This window comes from Cervus elaphus, chromosome 5 (assembly GCF_910594005.1).
Source record: "Cervus elaphus chromosome 5, mCerEla1.1, whole genome shotgun sequence".
NCBI lineage: Eukaryota > Metazoa > Chordata > Mammalia > Artiodactyla > Cervidae > Cervus > Cervus elaphus.
In genome coordinates, this window is record NC_057819.1 from 240,191 (window position 1) to 259,716 (window position 19,526).

A 19,526-nucleotide genomic window follows, 5' to 3' on the forward strand; every position below is an offset into this window, starting at 1 on the left:
GGGGAGCTGGGAACCCCCGCTCTCCAGGAGGCTGCGGCCTGTGGAGGACCGGCAGGTCGTTCCCCTTCCCGCCCATCGAGGCTCGTGCCTGTGGCTGTGGCCTAGCTGCCCCTGCAGCAGAGCCGTGCCCATGCCTGAGGAAGGGAACAGAGGGAGGACAGACCGTGGCGAGGTCACCACCTCCAGTCTGCGTGAGGCATTGTGTCAAGGTGGCGCACTGGCTGTTTTAAGGGCAAACAGTCAAGCTGTTATTCACCACCGTAGACAGGACAGAAGCGTATAATTACAGCGACTTGATTTGTGGATTGTTTTACAAAGGTCCGCGGGGGCCGACCTCAGTCGTGGGGGGGGCATTCTGAAGGCTCCGTGGCTGAGGGTGGAACAGACCCACCCCCATCCACGGGACCGCCTGGTCACGCCGCACAGCTGCACGTAGTCAAGGGCCACCTGCACCAGCGTGAGCATCTTCAGCTCCTCTTTATAAGTAAGTCCATGAGCTAAAATGCATTAACTGGTCACATCTGCTACGTGATTCCATACCTATCTTCTACCCTCACTGTAAAAGCTTCTTTCCAAACGCTAAAATACAATAAAAGCTTTAAAAATTGATGGGTGGACAGACAGGACTGTGCAAAAATTTAGTAAAAAATCAGCAGAGGCCAGCAAACGTGAGGGGCCTCTGTCCACGAAGGTGTGTTCAGGGCTCTAAGAACAGATGCCGGGCCGGCAAGCAGGCAGGGCAGCGCCCGTGCCACGGGCAGCGCCTCTCTGGGTGAAGAAAGATCACCATGGTGGTTTGCCTGCAACCTCTGAAATACTCCTTCCTACTGTTAACTTTTTCCAGAGAAAAGAAGGAAAACCCAGGAGGCTGGAAGGGGAGGGGTACCGGCCTGCGCCTTCTGGCTGGGTCCCTACATGCCTGTGGGAGCCAGGGTGCACGGCCTTCGCATTTCATGTCATCAACTATCACTTCTGGTCAGTGCACGTTACACAGAAAATTCATGAAAAGCTTCAGGGTCTGTCCACATGAGCAGAGCCCCACGGCGATCTCCCAGCTGTCCATGTCCGCCTGTGTGGCAGGTGGGTGGAAGCCGGAACACAGTCACCGGGGCCTTAGGTGGCCCCCAGAAGGAGCTGCATGGGCCTGCTGTCAGGCACGCAGGGGGGCCGTGGAACCAGAGGCAGATCCCCAGTGCGCTGGCGGCCCTGAGCTGGCCGCCCTCACACGTCCACGGTGCAGAGGGGCTCGCCGCCAGGCTGCGCAGACGCCACGATGGACATCTTGGGCTTCTTGCGTGTCTCCTCCTGGAAGGACATTGAAGTCAGGGGTGGGGCCACAGGGACCGCAGCCCGAAGTCAGGGGTGGGCCCACAGGCACTGCAGAGCCCTGGGGAGGGAGCGAGGCCAGCACACAGCACCACACGCTGGCGCTTCCCAGGAGTCATTCGGACGGACGCCCCGGAGAGGAGGGTTAGGTTCCCAGTCCCCAGGGATTTAAGCCACCGCGTACCCGCTCCTCCGCCAGCCGCCGCATCTCCTCCTGCAGCTTGCTCAGGATATGCAGGTTGGGCTTGTTCTTGCGGGCAAACTGCTGCAGCTCGATCACACTTTTGTCCGAGGTCTCCTGGGGAGCAGAGCCTGCTGGCGGCACCGGCCGGGCCTCCCGTCCCACGACCCACCTGCCAAGCTGCTAGCCATCCCTGCTTCCACTGCCTTGGGTGCGGGGGTCCACCGGCCCCCACAGCCTGCCAGCCACAAGTCAGGCACACACCATGCCCAGAGGCCTCCGCCGAGGGTGACCAGGTCCCAACGTGGTCTGGGGGACAGCATGCAGGGGCCCAGGCTCGCCCTGCCCCATGGCCACCAGAAGCCTGAGGACCGACACCACGCTCCCCGCACTCTCGTGGGGTGAGCGCCGTGTGAGGACGCCTATGGGCCGCACCCCCCGATGGTTCTGGGGCCTCCCGGCAGGGCCGGGCATACTTCCCAGCTCCTGGCCGAGGACGACCCTCTCCACGCAGAGACAGGAAGGCAGCGGCTCAGCCACTCATGGCCCAGCACCACAGGGCCCCCCACACTCCCCCAGCCCAGACTCAGGAGCTCTTCGGGGATGGCTGGGGTGCCCCCCGCAGTCCTCACCCTCCACACCCACCACTCACTGGGGACCATTTCTGAAGTCAGGGGAAAAAAATCAAAGACCACAGATGTCAGTTCCCTGTACTTTGCCCTAAATGCACAAAAACTTAACAGTGTTGTGAAATCTCAACATCTTGGCCAAAACAGAGGACACACACAGGCTGTTCAGAGGCACACGGTGCTGGTGCCTGGGACAGCACCCGCGTGCACTCGCCCGCCCGCTGTGCCCCGCCCCCCCATTACCTGCTTGACCATCTTGCTGCTCTCACGGCCATACATGCGCAGCAAGGACCCCCAGTTCTTGACGTGCGGGTGCAGCAGCTGCAGGATCTTCTGAGATGCCAACTGCTTCCCAACGCGCTTGTTCTTACCTGGGCGGAGATGTGGACATGGAGTCAAGACATCCACGTCCACAGGGCACCGTGTCCAGACGGGCGCACTCCACACAGCCCCGCCTGCCAGAGGCTCGGGGAGGGCAGGATGCCCCCCAGGACGCGGCTCTCGAGGCCCCCTGCCTGCAGCTTTAGACACACAGATGATGCGTCCCGCAGGGCAGGCTGGGGGCGGGGGAGAGTCCTGTGCGGCAGATGTTTCTAGACAGAGGGAGGAGAGGCCAGGGTGCAGAACAGACTGGAGGGGCGCAGGGCCTCTGCCCCCTGCTCAGGGCTGGGCTCAGCAAGCGCTGGTGTCCGTGGGGACGGCCCGGTCTGCACAGTCTCCGCGGCCTGCTTGGGCACGACCTTCTCCCTTACCCGGTGCTGGGCTGTGTGAGCCGCCCCCCTCCCAGGGACCCAGCAGTGGGCGGGCCGTGCCGGCAGCTGGGGCCATGGCCCAGCCAGGTGGGCAGCTCAAGCCCGGGACGCCAGCCACCACAGCGGCGTGCAGGCTGGCTGGGTCTCAGAGTGACGTGCGGTGTGGAGGGCGCACCTGGGCGCCGTCAGCACGTGGCTGAGGCCCAGGTGAGCCCAGGCAGCAGACCCTGCGGTCACTGAAAGCAGGTACACGCGTGTGCAGGGTGGAGGGGTGGGGGGCTTACACCAGCCGCGCACTGTGTGCTTGCCACACGCCATGACGTATTCGCTCTTCTGGTTTTTACCAGGAACTACTTCAAACTTGATGGAGGTGTCTCCCATCCCGTGGTTTCTGGGGGACAAAGCAGATAGTAGGCAACATCGTCCCGAGATGGCACCCACCATCCTTCCCAAACCGTGGCTCCCATCCCAGAAGGGCTCTCTCAGGACCCCCGCCAGTCCCCTGGAGAGGTCCCGGGCAGGGACACCCCACCTTTTAAGGCACTCATGGAGGATCTGGTAGGGCGACAGCAGCCCGGCCTTGCTGGTCAGCTCGTAGACCCGCGAGTCCTCGATACTGATGTGGTTGAAATACTACAGAGGGAAGCGGCTGGTGAGTGCCGGCCACGCCCGGGGCCCATCCAGCTGCCCCCGCCCTTGTCACGGCCTCTCAGTGACGCTGCACTCACACCTCGGGCCCGGTCGCCCGAGACACACCTGCCTGCTGGCCTCAGAGCCCGTCCTGAACCAGAGTCTGATCAGACCATTGGCCAGAAAGCTAAAGACACACAACCTTTGGGAAAAAAACTTGAAAACCATCGTAAGTGAATTTAGAACAGAGAAAGTGACCAGACACGACAGAAGAGAAACTTGGCCACGGTGACGAAGAGCAGGCGCCCAGCCGGTTCAGAGAACGAGGCTGGCGACAGAGGCCTTGTCAGCCCGCAGCGGCTGGGACCCTCAGGAGCACAGCGCCCTCCCTGGTGGGGCTGTGTTCACCTCGCAGGCTGGCCGTGACCCACAACCACACACTCTGTCAGAGCCTCACAGGGAGGCCCCTTCCCTGACTGTCCAGCTCCTGGGGCCCCTAGCCCCACCTTCTTCATACAGAACTCCGGGAACCTGCTCCTCCAGGAGCGAGGGAGCTTCCTCCCCGACAGCATCAGGAGGTGGCCCTGGTCCCAGCGAGCGGGAAAGCATCCTGTCTGAGCGTGCCTCCCTCCCCGCACCTCTGGGTGTTCGCCGGCCAGGGCACCCTAAGCCCCGCAGTCAGGGTGCTGCTCAGACCACCGGCCACAACGGGAGAGCCCACCCCGGGCACGGGTGGTGGAGGATAGGGCTGCAGTCCTACCCCCGACTGCACAGGGGTGCCCCCAGCAACCAGGCCCCCGCCTCGGGCCACCTCGACATGAACTCAGGCAGAGGGAAGGGGTTAGAATAAAGGGTTCCCTTCACTTAAATTGTTTTTACTTTTTGGCTGCACCTCCTGGCACGCAGGATCCCAATTCCCCTGCATCCGAAGTGTGCAGTCCCAACCACAGGACTGCCAGGAAAGTCCCAAATGTCCCCTTCACTTTTATCAAACGGAGCTATTTCAGGAACTGAGGACAAAAACCAAATGGTAATTTCTCTTCTTCATGAGCTCTTTGCAGGAATCAAGGACAAAGACCAAACATCTATTTGTTACTTTATTACATTATCACAAAGACATAGGCGCCTAACAGCCCCAAATACAGGGAGCAAACATGATGGCAGTGAACAGACAACTCGGCAGTAACTGGGGGCTCACACCTCTCCCTCCAGGACAGACCCTCCAGAAAGGTGAGCACTCCCCTCACCAGCTCGGCCAGTTCACTCCGCCGGCAAGCATACACGCCCAGCGTCTCGGGCGGGCACAGTACAAGCCTTGACAAACGTTCAAGGACTGACTGGAATCACACAAGCTGTGGTTCTGAATCACAATGGAATTAAGTTATAAATCAATAACTGAAGGAAACTGGGAAGATTCACAAATATATGAAAAGTAAACGGTCCTAAAATAACTACTGGGTCAAAGAAAAAAAAAAATCACAAGAGTAATTAGGAAAATATCTTGACATAGATAAAAACAAAAAGACAACATATATTAAAGGAAAATTATGGGATGTAAATTAGTACACAGAAGAAAATTGACAGCTGTAAACCCCACATTTAAAAAGACCTCAAATCAATACCCTAAACCTTAAGAAACTAGAACAAAGGACAAACCAAACACAAGCCTGGCAGGAAAAAGAAAAAAAAAAAAAAACAATAAGGCTGGAACTGAAACAGAGAAGAAAAAAGAGAACTTCCACACAACCAGAAGCTGTGTATTTGAAAAGACCAACAACACTGACAAACACTTAGAATTAGAATGGCCAAAAGAAAACAAAGACTCAAACTGTTAAAACTCAGGAACGAAAGCCAGGACATCACAACCCCGCTGAAGTAAAAAGGGTCACAAGAGGGCACTGTGAATGCCAGTCCCCTAGAGGACCTGGTCACCTGGGAAAACTCCTGCCAAGACACAGAATCCCACAACCGGCTCGAGAAGCAGCAGAAAGCCTGAGAATGCACAAGTGAACAACCTGAAAACAAAGAAGAGTCCAGGCCCAGATGGTTTCACTGGTGAATTCTACCAAGTGTTTAAAAATTAACACCAATCCTTCGCAAACTTTTCCACACGATGAAAGAGGAAGGAAGACTTTCCCACTCATTCTACGAGGCAAGTACTGCCCTGATACCAACACCAAAGACATCATAAGGAAAAAAAATACAGACCAGCACCCCTTAGAAACACAGCTGCAGAAACCCTTAAAAAAACAGCAGCAAGCCAAGCCGATCCACACATAAAGAGAACCGTGCACCGCAACTGAGTGGGACTTATCCCAGGAATGTGAGGTTTGTTTTATATTCAAAAGCTAATGGAACATAACCCCACATCAGTAAAATCAAAGATAAAAACCATGTGATCATCTCACAGAAGCAGAAAATTCAAAACCCAACATCCATTGCAGACAGAAACAGTCAACAAACCAGGAGTGGAAGGAAACGTCCTCACGCTGATAAAGCCCCGGGTCACCAGCAGTCAGTAGGAGCACCTGGGTCTGGCTCCACTGACTGCAGACGTCAGAGGCAGCGGACCCAGCACAGAAAGCAGCCAGTGCCGCCAGGGCTGGGGAGCTGGACGAGACCGGGGACCAGATAACACGGACAGGGTTTCCTTCAGGAGTGATGAACACAATCTGAGAATACAAAAACCTACTGTGCTGTGTAGCTGAAAAGGGAAAAACTATGGCATATATGAGTTAAACTTCAATAAAGGTGTTATAAAAAAAGAGCGCAGGGGCTTCCCGATGGTTCGGTGGTTAAGACACCATGCTTCCAACACAAGGGGCCTGGGTTCTATCCCTGGTCAGGGAACTAGAACCCACGTGACACAACTAAAACCTGGCAAACCAAACAAATAGAAATAGTTTGGTTTTAAAAAAAGGATGTATCCTTCAGTGTAAGAAGCCCTTGCTACAAAAACCCACAGAAGCAATCTACCCAAAGCAGCTCACAGTTTTAAGTGGTTCTCAACACAAAGAACAGTCCAGCTTTTGCAGCCTCTGCCTCGAAGGCTCGTCCACCGCACAGCTCTCAGCGCAGCGTGACTTCCGTGCAGTACGGCAAACACAGTTTCTCACACCCACGGCAAGACAGGGGGACGGAGACCTGCTAGGGGGACAGCCCTCACCCGCAGAAACAGGCAGGCCTCCCCGTCCCGACGCGAGCGGCGGGCCCAGGCTCACCTCCAGCTCCTCACTGTCTCTGGGCTTCTCCTCTGATGTCTGCTTGACGAAGTCAGGGATGAGGATCTCCAGCGTGGCGCGGGCTGCCGGGAGGAGCACTGGGTGAGGGGCCAAGCTCAGACAGCAGCCAGTCCCCAGGGGCGGGGCGGCACTCGGGAGAGCTCTGCGGGCCCAGTGTGGGCGCCCCGGGCACAGGAGCGCGCCTGCAGGGGCCAGCCTCACCAGGGTGGGGGTGGGGGTGCCATGAGGACGGCTGCACCTCACAGCTTTCTGCCTTGAAAGCCTGCGAACAGCCCACGGGTGGGTGGAGCCGGAAGACCCTCTGGAGCCTCTCTGAAGTGGAGCGGCCTCTTGGGGCGGGGGAGGCAGACCACGCAACCTTGGCGCAGCCTGGCGAGGGGACGGCCACACAGTCCATCATCCTCAGCATCAGCCACCAAGGGAGACCAAGGGGGGCGGACTCTGAGCCCCGGAGCTCAGACCCTGCGCCAGCCTGAGCCGCAGGGAGGTGGCAAGGGAGCGGACATGGCCCAGGCTCTGTGAGCACAGAGTTGCTCTAAGACATGCGGAGACGGGGCGCCAGGGCCTAGGGCACAGCCACAGCCAGCCCGCCACGGGTCCTCCCCAGGAGGTGCTAAATGGCTCCCAGAAGCACGCTCCCGCCCGGTGTGCAAATACAGCCAGCAGCAGGCGCAACAGGAGGAGCTCCCAAGGCCTGCCCGGCTGTGCTCTGGACCGGCAGCCCCAAGTCTCAGCCAGAAGCACTCGGGAGTGGTCCTCACGGACATCAGGACCCCTGAGGAGCACGTCCGCCATGCAGGGTCTACACAGATGGCGCCCAGGCTCAGGCAACCCAGAGCGCTGTGTGTGCTGAGGGAGTGGAGGGCCGGGGCAGGAGGCGCCGGCCCACCCATCCAAGCGGACGAAAGCCTTCTATGTTCGCTTCTCACAGCCTGCCTCTTGGTGAATCCTTGCCAGTGAGTGCATAACTTAAAAACATCCAAGTGGATAACTCCATAAATACCAGACTCGCCCACCCCACCTCCAGCCAGGGTGGTTCACACGGTCCCCCAGACACCAGCAGGCACGTTACCAGCTTTGTTCTTGGCCAGTTTTTTGCTGCTTGCCGTTCCAGATCCATAGGTCACACCGTCAATGGTCACTGAGGCACCAAAAGGCTCGCTTGGGTTCTCTTAAATTAAAACGACCACTTTAAAACACATGTGCCAGGACATTCAGAGCACACCAGCACACACACACTCTACACTCTGCTCACCGCAGAGCGTGGGGCACGGCTGCGGCAGGAAGGCAAGGCGGGGGTCCCCGGGACAGTGGGCAGCCACAGAGGGAGACAGGCCAGAGGCAGAGCCGCCCGGGACAGAGACCGAGGTCTGAGAAAGGTGGATGGGCGCAGGGGCACACACAAAAGGAGGGGGTGGGAATGCAGACTAGGCAAGCCCAAGAAGCAGGGAGACCACGGCGGACCCGAGCTTCCGGCCTTCACTCAGGAGCGCTGAGGGCGGCACAGAGGGAGCCGGAAACCAGCACAGGGCCGCGGCTCCTCCAGCCAGAGGCCTGGGGGGGCTGTGGGGGTCAGGCGCGGTGCGCAGGGCGTGGGGAGGGGACGGCAGGTGAGGACGACCCCCTCCATTTCCTGTCTCATCCCAGCAGGCGGGGCTGACAAGCAGCTCCAGGCAGCGCCTGATGCCTGAGGAGGCCGAGACAGAGGCGGGACGATGGGAAGGCCGGAAGGGGCGGCGGCACTCACCGCACTCGAAGAAGCTGTACACGGGGCGGACCTTGAGCACGCGCTGCATGTACTCGTGCAAGATGCACACCTCAGACTTCCCGTTGGGGTTGATGACAAACTCTGTGACGTGACGACAGGGGCCGTCTCAGAGCAGCCTGGGACCCCGCCTGTGCAAGGGACCTCTGCGCCGCAGGGCGGACGGGGCTGGGCTCACCTTTCTTCGTGGGCGCGTCCTGCACAGACAGTGTGATGAGCTTCTGGTTGGCGGGCAGGATGGGCCTCTCTGACTCGGCCTGTTTTCGCTTCATTTCTCGGTTGAACTGCCGACGCTCAGCCCACGTCCTGAACTTCTTCACGGTCACTTGCTCAAAGTCAAAGCGCTTCTCCAGGTAATTCCGAAACTCCTCAAGGTCTGCACGGATTGACCAGAGACCCGAGTGACGGACTCCCAACCAGAGTCACCCCCTCGGTGGCAGGACAGGTCCTGGCTACACGACACCCCTCCCGCTTCCCCTCAAGGATGAGGGGCCAAGCAATCAGGCTCCTTCGCTCTGCCAGGTTCCCTAGGGAGAAACTTCTGGGCTATCCTTTTAGTTTATTTAGAACAAAAAAACAAAAATAAACAAAGAAAAAGGAATGTTAGAAAAAAAACACCACTATCAGCCTCCAGGACCTTCTCCCCATGGGAACCAGGTGCCGATGGCCCACAGCAGAGGCATCGCGCCCAGCACGGCCTCCTGCCCCCGCCTCTCCCCCAGGATCCCAGGCCTCCCATCAGCCCCACCCCGCTGCTTCCCCCAGAGGCCTGAGGCACCACGCACATGCTTGCACACTTAGGGACAGAGCAAAACCACAGAGCTCCCCACACAGGAGTGTAGAGCAGCGGGCACGCGCTGAGGATGGTGCCATGGGGAGACCATCAGGCAGACGAGGGCCCCTTCCAGCTGTGTCTCGAGAACACCCCCGTCCCTGCAGAGCACCAGCGCGCTCCCCAGAGGCCTCCCTGCCAGCCCCAGACGCGGCCCCTCCTTGGGAGCAGCCCCCAGCCCCTCACGGACAGGAGCACACAGACACCTGGGGCTCGAAAACGCGCTGCTCTCTAACAGGGACTGGGCAGGGGCTAAGAGAGCCCGCCCCCATGGAAGAGACATGGGAGGGATGGCCCACGACTGAGGGTGCCCACAGGGCTGAAACAGCAGCTGCACCCACCCCGGCGGTGGGACCCCAGGACCCACACGAGCACGCCGCGGCGCAGAGGCCGGACGGTCACGACCAAAGGCTGTCCGGGCGGCGACACGGTCAGCAGGCGGGTCTCCTGAGCTCGGGGGCGGGCAGGCACAGACGGGGCCCCTCCTCCCTAGGGACCAAGTTCCCCCCAAAGCTTACCAACTGACTCATCCTTGCACACCTCCACCTTGGCCTTCACCTGCCCCAGGGCCCCAGGCGCGGCCTCAGCCCCCAGCGGGTCCTTCTCGTCTGGGGGCCCCGCGTCGGCCCCTAGGGGGTCAGGGTCGTCTGGGGGCAGCTCTGGCTCTGGGGGGGCGAGCCCCACGCCCCGCTCCCGCTCCTCGCTGTCCTTCATCTTCCGGTAGTGCAGGCAGGGAATGCTGGTCAGGGGAGGGCCGTGTTTCTACGAGCAGGGAGACCGCGCAGGTCACCAGGCCGGATGCACAGGCCTCTGATGCCCCCACCGGCCTGCCTGGCGGCCACCCTCCTCCTGCAACTCACAAGACCAAGCGCACGAGGGACGCGGCCCCTACCCGTATGCTTCCTGTCCCCAGGAAGTAGGGCCTGGACCAGGTGACCACCCGCGACTCCCGGTGCAGGTACACGGGCACTCCGGAGTTGTGGAACGTCATGATCCAGCCGTCGGGCAGTGGCTCCGTCGGTGGGCGGCCACGGCCTGCGCGGGGCAAGAACAGCTGTGGTCACAGCCGCGTGGGCACCGTCAGGACAGTCACAGTCAGCCCCAGGGCAGAAACAGCAGCATGCCGGAGCTGGCCTTACAGAAAAGCTCTGAGCAGGGTGGGGACGGCCCACCCCCACCAGGAGAGCCCAGCCCCGCCTGCAAGCCGCTCCTCTGCGTGCTGGGTCCAAGCCTCTGTGGGACCCGTGGGCGACAAGACCCTCTTCACCTGCTCTAGTCCCCGGACACACCGCACAGCCCAAGCAGGGCTCCGCGAGACACAGGGCCTCGCTGCAGCTCTGCCGCCCTGACACTGCGTCTCCGCCCGCCTCCCGCGGGTGCAGCCACAGGGGCTGGGTAGGCTCCGCTAGGAACTGCAGACGGTGGGTCACTGCTCCCTGTGACCAGATGGCAAGCCTGCACTGTCCCGAGCTGCCACGGACAGGCCTGGCTGCTGGGAGATGCACAAGACAAAGACTCAAGGACAGCTTGCTTTTCTTACCGGTATTGGGAGCAAGTGAAAAACTCAGAAACAAAAGCGAAATGCCACGTGGAATCTAAAAAAACACATGGACGAGATGAAAACAGCCCCACCAACACTTGTGGGAACGGAAACGACTCCCTTGTGTCAGGTCTGACACCTGCACGTGGCTGACGCCAGGCGAACACCAGCGTCAGGACGGCCCTGGGAGGGAGGGCAAGGCTGGGCACGCACAGTCACCCTGGGCCTGTGGGCTGGGCCAGGAGCTGCCTGCAACCAGCCCTGGGTAACCAAGGAGGAGGAGGCGTGTCCGTGACCGTGAGCAGACCACAGCCCACACGGCAGACACACACCCAGCCCTGCCGACGGGTCTGCTCTGCGGCCGGGAGACGGCGCGCCAGCCACTCCTCAGTTCCTCCTGTCACGCTGGCCACCTGCACGGTCCTCAGCGGAAGGCATCACCTGTGTGCCCGAGTCCCTCCAGCCCCTTCCCATCGCCCACCCGACACCAAGAGGCACCCCAACCGCTCTTCCCAGTGTACCCATGACCCCTCCACCTCTGCCCACGTGTGAGCCACGGGTCTGCTTTCAGCGCAGACTGTGGAATGAGTCCTGCCTGCTTCCAGCAGCTTCCCCAGCACTCGGCAGAGAACTGAGAACTCAGACAGGGGCCACGAGCAGCCCCCACACTCAGCACTGCCTCTGTCTGCAGCCTCCACACGCCCGGAAGCCCCCTTCCCACACCACGGCAGTGCGTAGGGTGTGTCCTCACATTCCAAGCTTCCCGTCACTGACAGGACCCTTCTGCCCGCAGATACACACGGCCGCCCAGACTGCCGCCCAGCAGCCTGAGGGCTCTCCCAGCGTAGCATGCGGCCGAGCACGCTCGCTACTTCCTGGCCCGACTTACTTTTGAGCACGGTTTTAATCTTGGTCATCATTGGCTGCACGCTTGTCTCCCCGTCCGAAGGGTGATCGCTGTCTCCTCCGTATTTCTCCTCCATTCGCCTCTTTTTGGGAGCACAGAGGCCCTCTTCCAGGAGAGCATCAACATCATTGTCAAAATCATCCTGCAAAACACACTGTTCAGAAACCGCGGCCCCTGGCACCCACACTCCTGCCCATGGGCAGGCGTCAGCAACAACACAGAGAGGAGGTGGTCTCAGGGGCCTAGGGGCGCCTCTGTGGCGCACGAGCATCTGAAAAACAAAGAGGATGAAACGGCCAGCCAAAGCACACGCTCGTGACCAGCAGACCGTTCCAAGTCGGCTGAGACACGGGTACAAGGCAGACCTGTCAGCCAAACTCTCTGTTAGCAGAGGCGGGACCCCTGGACTCCTGACGGCTCTTTCTTTCCGCATGGACCTTTCTACCTCCTGTGGGTTTTTTTTTTCCTCTGTAACATTGCAACATGGGCTTCCCAGAGATGCTGCAACTCCCAAACACCTCTCTCTGGGTTTTGCTAAGAGTGCGCCAAAGGAGGGGACGCCGACATACCTCGTAGGAGAAAGTCAAGGCCTCTTCGTCCACTCTGTCTCTCTGCGCGATCGCTTTAGCCGTGAACCCGCCTGCGCCTTCTTCCTCTAGCTCCAAATTGTCAGTAAAGTCTTCTAACTCATCGAGCACTGCGTACTCCACTCTCCTCTCCTGATCCAGCTCATGCTCCTCGTCCCTCCTACCCGCACTCTCACCCCCGGCGCCTACCCCGTTCCCCGCGCCCCCGCCACAGGGACCAGCATGCACGTCCCCACTGACAGGGCTGAGGGCCAGGCCACACTCTGCCCGCATGTCGCGCTCCGCTCCCGTGTACAGCACCTTCCTGTCCTCACTCCTGCAGCTCTCCGTAAAGCTCACGCTAATCTTTACATCCTTAAGCAACTTAAGGTCAGGGGAGAACTTCCGGACCGCAGGTGCGTGCCGCGCAGTGCGCGGGCTGTGGCCACTACAGTTCGGGTCTACGAGGAGGCGGGCCTTAGAGGAGGATCCTTTGGAGAGAAGAGAAGCTCCGTAGAAGTTGAGCGGGTCCTCGGCAGGGGGTTCGGCCTGTCCATCACCACCAGAGCCAACGTCCATTACCTCTGCATCACTGGACGTTTGCAGGGGAGGTGGTGGAGACTGTCCACGGGGCAGCGAGCGGAGGGGGCAAGCTCGGTCCTCCATCGCCACTCCTCCTGCGGGCTCACGCGGGAGAGGAGAGGGGCTCTCACATGTCTCCATAGTAAAGTGGTTAGGACTACTTTAAAAGACCAGAGTTTTTAAAAACCTGACATAACTCTAGACAGCTAACATGCACAAGTCCGTCGAGACCCGGGTGCGTCCTGCCCGCGCTGCGCACGCTGGCGGCTTAGTCAAGCTGGCCACATTGCTCTTTTCATTAATGTAGACAGCTTTTAGAACCACTGCCTCAATTATTGGAAATCACAATGCACTCAGCTTAAATGACTGATGACTACGCGAGTCTGTCCTCGAGCCGAAGGGGCACCCGTCTTCCTCCACCTGCAAAGAGACGTAAAGGCATCGTCACACAGTGACAGAGACCTTCCGCTTCCTGGCACCGAGAGTCCAGTGCTACGGACGGTGCAGTAAAGACTTCAGTGACACTGCCTGAGAAGAGCACCTTCTACACTTCAGAACAGGCGAACCTGACTCCCTTCTTCAGAACCTAAATTATAACTTAAGTCCTAAGTCAAGTATTTTACTAGTTGTCCACTGTATTTCCAACTTCAGAAACACAAAAAACATATTATAATTAGGTTCAAAAAGGATTAAAAAAACCAGAACTCCTCCACTACACTGCACCGCGGCACTCCCCTGGCTCGGCTCATGCGGCCGCCCTTCCACAGCACACGGGGGTGTGCAGCTTCCCTCCAGCACCAGTGATGTGGGTCCACTCACCTGCGTGGGCCGGTCAGTCAAAGGGCAAGCGGGCGGCCCTCCGCTCAGCTCTGCGGCACTACGGCCTCAGAGGCACGGCTGGGGCTCCGCCACCCAGGACCTCAGGGCATGGGGCCAGGGGCAGGGATGCAGCAGGCTGGGCGTGGCTCTGCTCCCGGGATGGAGCCCAGCCGGGCGGGCAGGAAGAGGCTGCAGGGGCTGGCTAAGCCCAGGCACAGGAGTCCTGGCAGCCGCCTGGAGCCTGGCTCCATGAGGGGGCAACAGGGAGGCCCGGGGTGAAGGGACCCTCAAGCCACAGTTCAGTCCCTAAGCAGAAGGGAGGCCCGCACCCGTGAGAACAGTGGACACAGAACTGACCACACTGCTGAGCGGGTGGAGGCCGAGACCAGGACAAGGCAGCCCCAAAGACCAACAGGGCCACTCCCCAGGGGACACTCAGGCAGGGCCCGCAAAGAAGGGTGCTCGGAGCCTCTGGGCAGACCCGGCCAACAGGGCCGAGGCCACCAGGATGCGTCGGCCAGGCGGTTACCCAAACCACAGGAGAGGCCACCCAGAGAGCGAGGGCAGACCAAGAAAAGGGCTGAGGACGCAACCCTGGGGAGTTTGCACCAGAGGGAAGACACCAGGCTGAGAAGGCAGGGTGGGGCGTCCAAACACAGGGCCGCGGGAGGGAGGTTCCAGCCGAGCAGAACACGTGCAGACACGCACGCACGTGCACACACGCACCTCCACACCGTGCAGACACGCACGAACATGCCATGCACATGGATGCAGACACACATGCGTGCCCACACCACTCGGGGCGGCTTGCGGGTTGCAGACAGACAGGAAACAGCAGACACCACACGTTTAAGAGGTTACAGTGGAGGAACAGGACGTAAAAGACAAAGACTTGTTTAGATGTAATCAATTCATCCGACAACTATTCACTGACCACCTACTCTGATGGGGTATCAGCATGAACAAGGGGGCAGCAACCACTGACCTGTCTTCTACTTCCCGGGTCCCAAGGTGTCCTCATGTTTCTGAACACAATACCTCCCCCGCAGGCATGTCTGCCAAAAGTGCTAAGGACCAAGGAAACATGGCACACAGGTGATGACGGACGCGGAACCGGGAGACCACTGAGGAGGCACCAGACGTGCACAAGGACCACCGAGCGGGGTAAGGCCAGTCTCCTGGCACCAAGAAAGCTCAATTCAGAGGACAGGTCAGCACGCCCAGCACTATGGAACACAGACACGACCAGGACCAAAGCCCTGGGCACCAGGCAGGTCTGCAGAGACCCCAGCAAGAGCCCACACGTGATTCTGGGGGCCAAAAAGGCTAAAACGAAGAGACGTGAAGAGGACGGGGACACCTCCGGCCATGTTCAGAGGCTGAGAAGCTCAGTTTAGAAGCAAAGAACCAAGATGATAACTATGAAACCTGATGAAGGGAGGCCTTGAAGAGGTGCCCCAAGTGCAGGCTGGGAGCTGCGGCGAGTGGTCCTTGGAGTTTGGGGAGCCGCCTGGCCCTGGGGCGGCAGTGCGCTGAGGGCTCCACTGCAGGCTGTCCCGAGCACGCTCCTGACCTTCCCTGTTCGCTATCTGCACCCGTCAACGCCTTCCATGTGGCGCACACAGAACACTGCAGATGCTGAGGACGGGAGACAGACAAAACCCCCAGCCCGAGCTCACACATTAGCAGAGAGATGGACAAGTAACAACTAAGAAAAACTGAGACGCGTTCAAGAGAAAGCAAAGCAAGGAGTTGAGGAAAGGGTGGGCAGTGAAGGCTTCACAGCCAACACCCCCTGAAGGCGGAGGAGGGGATATTCCAGGCAACCCCGAGAAGAGCAAAGGCCCCGGGGTGGAGCACGGGGTGGTGGATGACAGCAGTGTGCCCGGGGGAAGAGGCCAGGGCAGTGAGGGCAAGGGAGACCAGGACTCCGGCTCTTATCTCGAGAGACGGGCCCCTGGACAGGAGGGTCCAAGCGGTGAGGTCACACGATCCAAGGTCAGCAGTCGCAACCAACCCTCGGGCAGGCCCTGTTCTAAGCATGTTATGCACTATCACTCACCAGTTCTCACACAGCACTGTGAGAAAAAGGTTAAGGACAGAGAGGTTAAGCAACTTGCTCAAGGTCACACAGCGAGAAGGTGGTGGAGTGCTTTACCACTCAGGCAAGGTAGCTCCGGTCTGCACTGCCTTGGTATTAGACTTACGGTTGAAAAGAACAGCTCTGTGTCCAGAAAATCCCTAAGTGGGTAGATAATAGGAGGCACAGGGTGAGAACAAAGAAACAAATAAAGAGGCTCACCAGGCAGCCTGGACCAGCATGTCAAGCTGGAGGTGGTGAGAAACTGCCCTGAGGAGTGTATGGAGGCCGAGGAGACTCCACACTCAGGGACAGAGGTGTCGCGCGCAGAGGTGGTGAAGTCAGCGTGGGGAGTGTTCGGGCAGGTGAAGATCATAGCCTAGGTTTAGACACGGCTACTTGGCACCAAAGTAACACGTGGAGGTGTAGAAGAGGCAGCCAAAAGCGTGCAGCTGTCAGAAGGGAGGCCGGGGCTGGAGACGGACAGGCAGGTGTCAGGAGAGACAGTGTTAAAATCAGGGACTGGACGAGATCGCCAAGGAAGGGAGCGCAGATCCTACAAGAGGCCAAGACTCACTTCCCTACCCTGAGGTCACAGTCAGATTGTAAAAGCCCGGGGACGTGCCCCACGCGGTGGCCGGGCCACAACAGGCTGAGGCTGGTCCTCCTGCCATTGCTACTGCTCCAGCTGACGGCACACAGGGATGCAAACCCGGCTCACCAAGCGGACAGTGAGCCGGCAGCAGACTTGCAGCAGGCACCCCCAGGTCCCAGCATAGTGTAAAACCAAGACACTCCGACAGCGCCCTTCACTTGGGTCCACTTGCTGGGCTGGCGTGGAGGCGCCGTCTCGGATGGTCCAGTGCTGTGGCTGCCGCCTTTCAGTCAAGCCTCTCGTTGCAGCCTTCCGCCCAACCCAGTGGCAGAATGACCTCACCCGTCCTTTTCTCATCCTGTCAGCCTCACATCCCACACTCACAGGCGCCACTGCTGACTGGCCATCCCCCCCTCTGGGGGGTGACCGACTGCGGCAGAGTTTCTGGCCCGCTCTACCCGCCGCCCAGGACTGGAGTCCAGTCTGCGGCCAGGACACAGGACACTTGTCTAGCATTTGGGGCCTGGCACAGTCCCCTGCCCGATCCCGGACTGCTGGGCGCCGGGTAACTGAGGCACATGCGAGCATGCAAACAAGTCAAGTTCCTACCCTGAGCAACCCAGGTCCATCGGAGGACACCTGGCGGGGACCACTGTCAACAGGTGGTCACCTTCCACTTGTTTCTACCCCCGGGTCATTGTTACGACAAAACCACATCCCGATCGTCTACGTGACCCTGGGTCCGTGAGCGTGTGGTGGAAAAGCAGGGCGGCTTCTCAGGCTTCCCAGGCTCTCGCGCCCGGCAGGGTCCCGGGCCGGCACCGCCGCGGTCGGGACCTTGCCCGCCCGAAAGCTGTCTACGGCTTCGGGCCCACGGGACGAGGGATCTCCTCACACCCCGGGGCCGGCCCGCGCGTAGAGCGAGCGGCGCGGCGGCCCCCGGCCCCGGCCCAGACCGCGGCGGGCCCCGCGCCCGCGCCCGCGGCGCCTCACAAAGGCGGACCGGGGACTCGGCGTGGCCAGGCCCGCCCGCGCCCGCGCCCGCCCGCCGCCCGCCGCCCCGCGGCCTCGGCCCGGGAGCGGAAGGGCGAGCCTCACGCAGGCCACAGCGCCGCCCACCCGCCCGGCCGCGGGGCGCCCCTCGCGCCCCGCACCTACCTCCGGCGCCCGCGGCCCGCCCGCAGCGCAGAGCCTCGCGGCCCGGCCGCCGCCGCCGCCGCCGCCCTCCAGAGGGGCCGCGCGGGCGCTCTTCACTCGGCGGGACCCGCCTGCCGCGCGCGGCGAGCGGAGGGCGGGCCTTGGCGCGCGCAGCCAATCCTGCGCGCGGCCTGCCCGCATTGGGGGAGCCGCCGGGCTGGCTGCGGAGGCCGCCAATAGGCGGCGCGCGGCGCTCGCGGCCGCGGAGCGCGGCCCAATGAAATGCGCGGCTGCGCGGGCGCGACCGGGCGCTGAGGCGGCCGCCGCGCTAACGGTCGCCGCTGGGGCGGGGCTTGGAGCGCGGAGGACGGCGGCCGCGGAGGGCGCCGGGAATGGGGGGAGCGCGGGGAACGCCGGGAGCGAGGGCGCGCGGTGGACGCCGGGAGCGGGGCGTGGGAGCCCAGGGCGCGCGCCTCGGGCCTGGGCGAGACCGCAGGCACGCCGGCCTCCACGCTTTCCGTGTGAAGGCGGTGAGCGTAACGATAAGCGGGGCGCCGCTGTCCGGCCCTTCTCGGCTCGCTTGTCCTGCGCGAGGAGCCAGGACTGTCCCTGCCAAGGCGGGAGCTCCCCTGGCCCGGAGACGACTGCAGGCCAACGCCGGCGGTGCGGACCGAGGGCCGGACAGGGCCCGTCAGTTTGACGGCGTTACAGAGCCCCCCCACCCCCCAACACTCCCTGGCTGCAAGGCCAAGGCGGTGACTTTGCAGGAGCCAACTGGGAAGACCGCTCCGCCAGGCGCCCCAGCAAAGGTGCACACGTCCATCATCAGAGCGGATAAAGACGTGTTGCTTTGTGTCTTCAAGATGCTTCGATAAAAGAAAAGAGGGGGAAAAGCCAATAAAGGGACATACGGAGGGCCTCTGGAGAAGGACATACTAAAGCCGCAAAGGCAAAACCCGTGTGTAATCACAAAGACCCCACAAACCCACAGGAGGGTCCTTCTACCCCCAAAATGGCCAGTGCTTTTCAAAAAATGTCAAGATCATTCAAGTCAGAGAGAGACTGGGGAGCCCTCTAGGGCTGTAGGAGCAACAACTAAGTGTGATGAGGGGGTCTTTGCTCAGGCAAAGGTTATTAGTGGGACAAAGGTCAGCAGATTAGTTAACCATATTGTATCAATGCTAATTTCATGGTTGTAAACGTTTACTGTGGTTAGGTAAGGTATTGAGATTGGATCTCCGGAAGGATATTGGATTCTTTGTTCCATTTTTCAAGTTTGTAGCAAGTTGAAATCATTTCCTAAAAAGAGCCAGGGGAGGGGGTGCTGTAGGTCCCTAAGCTGAAGGCCCACCTAGGCCTTCCCTCTGCTTGCCAGGCTGCGCCATGAGGTTGGCACCAGGCACTCCACAGCGGGCACCGAGCCCTGTGAGGGTCTGGTACTTGGACTCGGCCAGCTGCTGGCCTTGCCCAGTGCAGTCAGAGCCCATGGGAACCCCCAGCCCACCACCCTCCAGCTAGCTGCCTCACCACACTTCATTGCCTGGTGAGGTAGGAACCCCACCTACCCCAGTCAAACTTGAGACCTCAGCCCTGCACACTACAGCCAACTTCCCACTTGGCCTGGCACCAAGCAGGTGACAGACAAGGACCTTACCACGGGACCGCCCCGCTGTCCTCAGCCAGCTCCAGCATCGGAGTCACAAAGATCAATGCCTGGAAGCTGGAACTCCAGCACAAGCTGGGGGAGGAAACCTTTCCCTCTGGGCTTCTGGGTTTCCATCTCAGCCTGGCTCACTTGAGGGGGTCTCTGCCAGCACAGGAGATCAAAAGACGAGAAGGGGGGAGGGGGGAGGGGGGAATCTCTGCTGACAGGAGCCCAGGCCCGACAGACTGACTAGACCTGAAGATCCCTGCATCCCTCGCTGGTGGTGTGCTCATAGGAG

At 60.5% G+C, this 19,526-nt stretch overlaps 1 protein-coding gene across 3 annotated transcripts; it reads right to left on the reverse strand.

Moving 5' to 3' along the window:
* Positions 1-263: 263 nt before the first annotated feature.
* DGCR8 (DGCR8 microprocessor complex subunit) lies at positions 264-17,734 on the reverse strand. Of its 3 annotated transcripts, none has more exons than XM_043901002.1 (14): positions 17,605-17,734; positions 12,692-13,372; positions 11,787-11,946; positions 10,250-10,392; positions 9,876-10,119; positions 8,704-8,901; positions 8,508-8,609; positions 7,833-7,931; positions 6,740-6,822; positions 3,421-3,521; positions 3,173-3,279; positions 2,380-2,507; positions 1,511-1,624; positions 264-1,305 (listed from the first exon to the last, which is right to left on the reverse strand). In XM_043901002.1, exons 2-14 carry the CDS (start codon positions 13,091-13,093, stop codon positions 1,222-1,224), a joined length of 1,965 nt encoding a protein of 654 aa, XP_043756937.1. In that variant the 5' UTR covers positions 13,094-13,372; positions 17,605-17,734; the 3' UTR covers positions 264-1,221. The 3 variants fall into 3 exon arrangements, with proteins under 3 accessions (XP_043756937.1, XP_043756935.1, XP_043756936.1); XM_043901000.1 differs by having other exon boundaries at positions 12,374-13,372; XM_043901001.1 differs by lacking the exon at positions 17,605-17,734 and having other exon boundaries at positions 12,374-17,180.
* Between the last annotated feature and the right edge of the window lie 1,792 nt (positions 17,735-19,526).

Bases quoted from the DNA above. Each gene is read 5' to 3' on its own strand.
- DGCR8 (XM_043901000.1), bottom strand. From the start codon at position 13,093: ATGGAGACATGTGAGAGCCCCTCTCCTCTCCCGCGTGAGCCCGCAGGA. The intron at 8,610-8,703 runs GTGAGCCCAGCC...GTCACGTCACAG, and splicing joins GGACGCGCCCACGAAGAAAG to AGTTTGTCATCAACCCCAAC. The intron at 7,932-8,507 runs GTGAGTGCCGCC...TTTTAATTTAAG, and splicing joins GTACAGCTTCTTCGAGTGCG to AGAACCCAAGCGAGCCTTTT.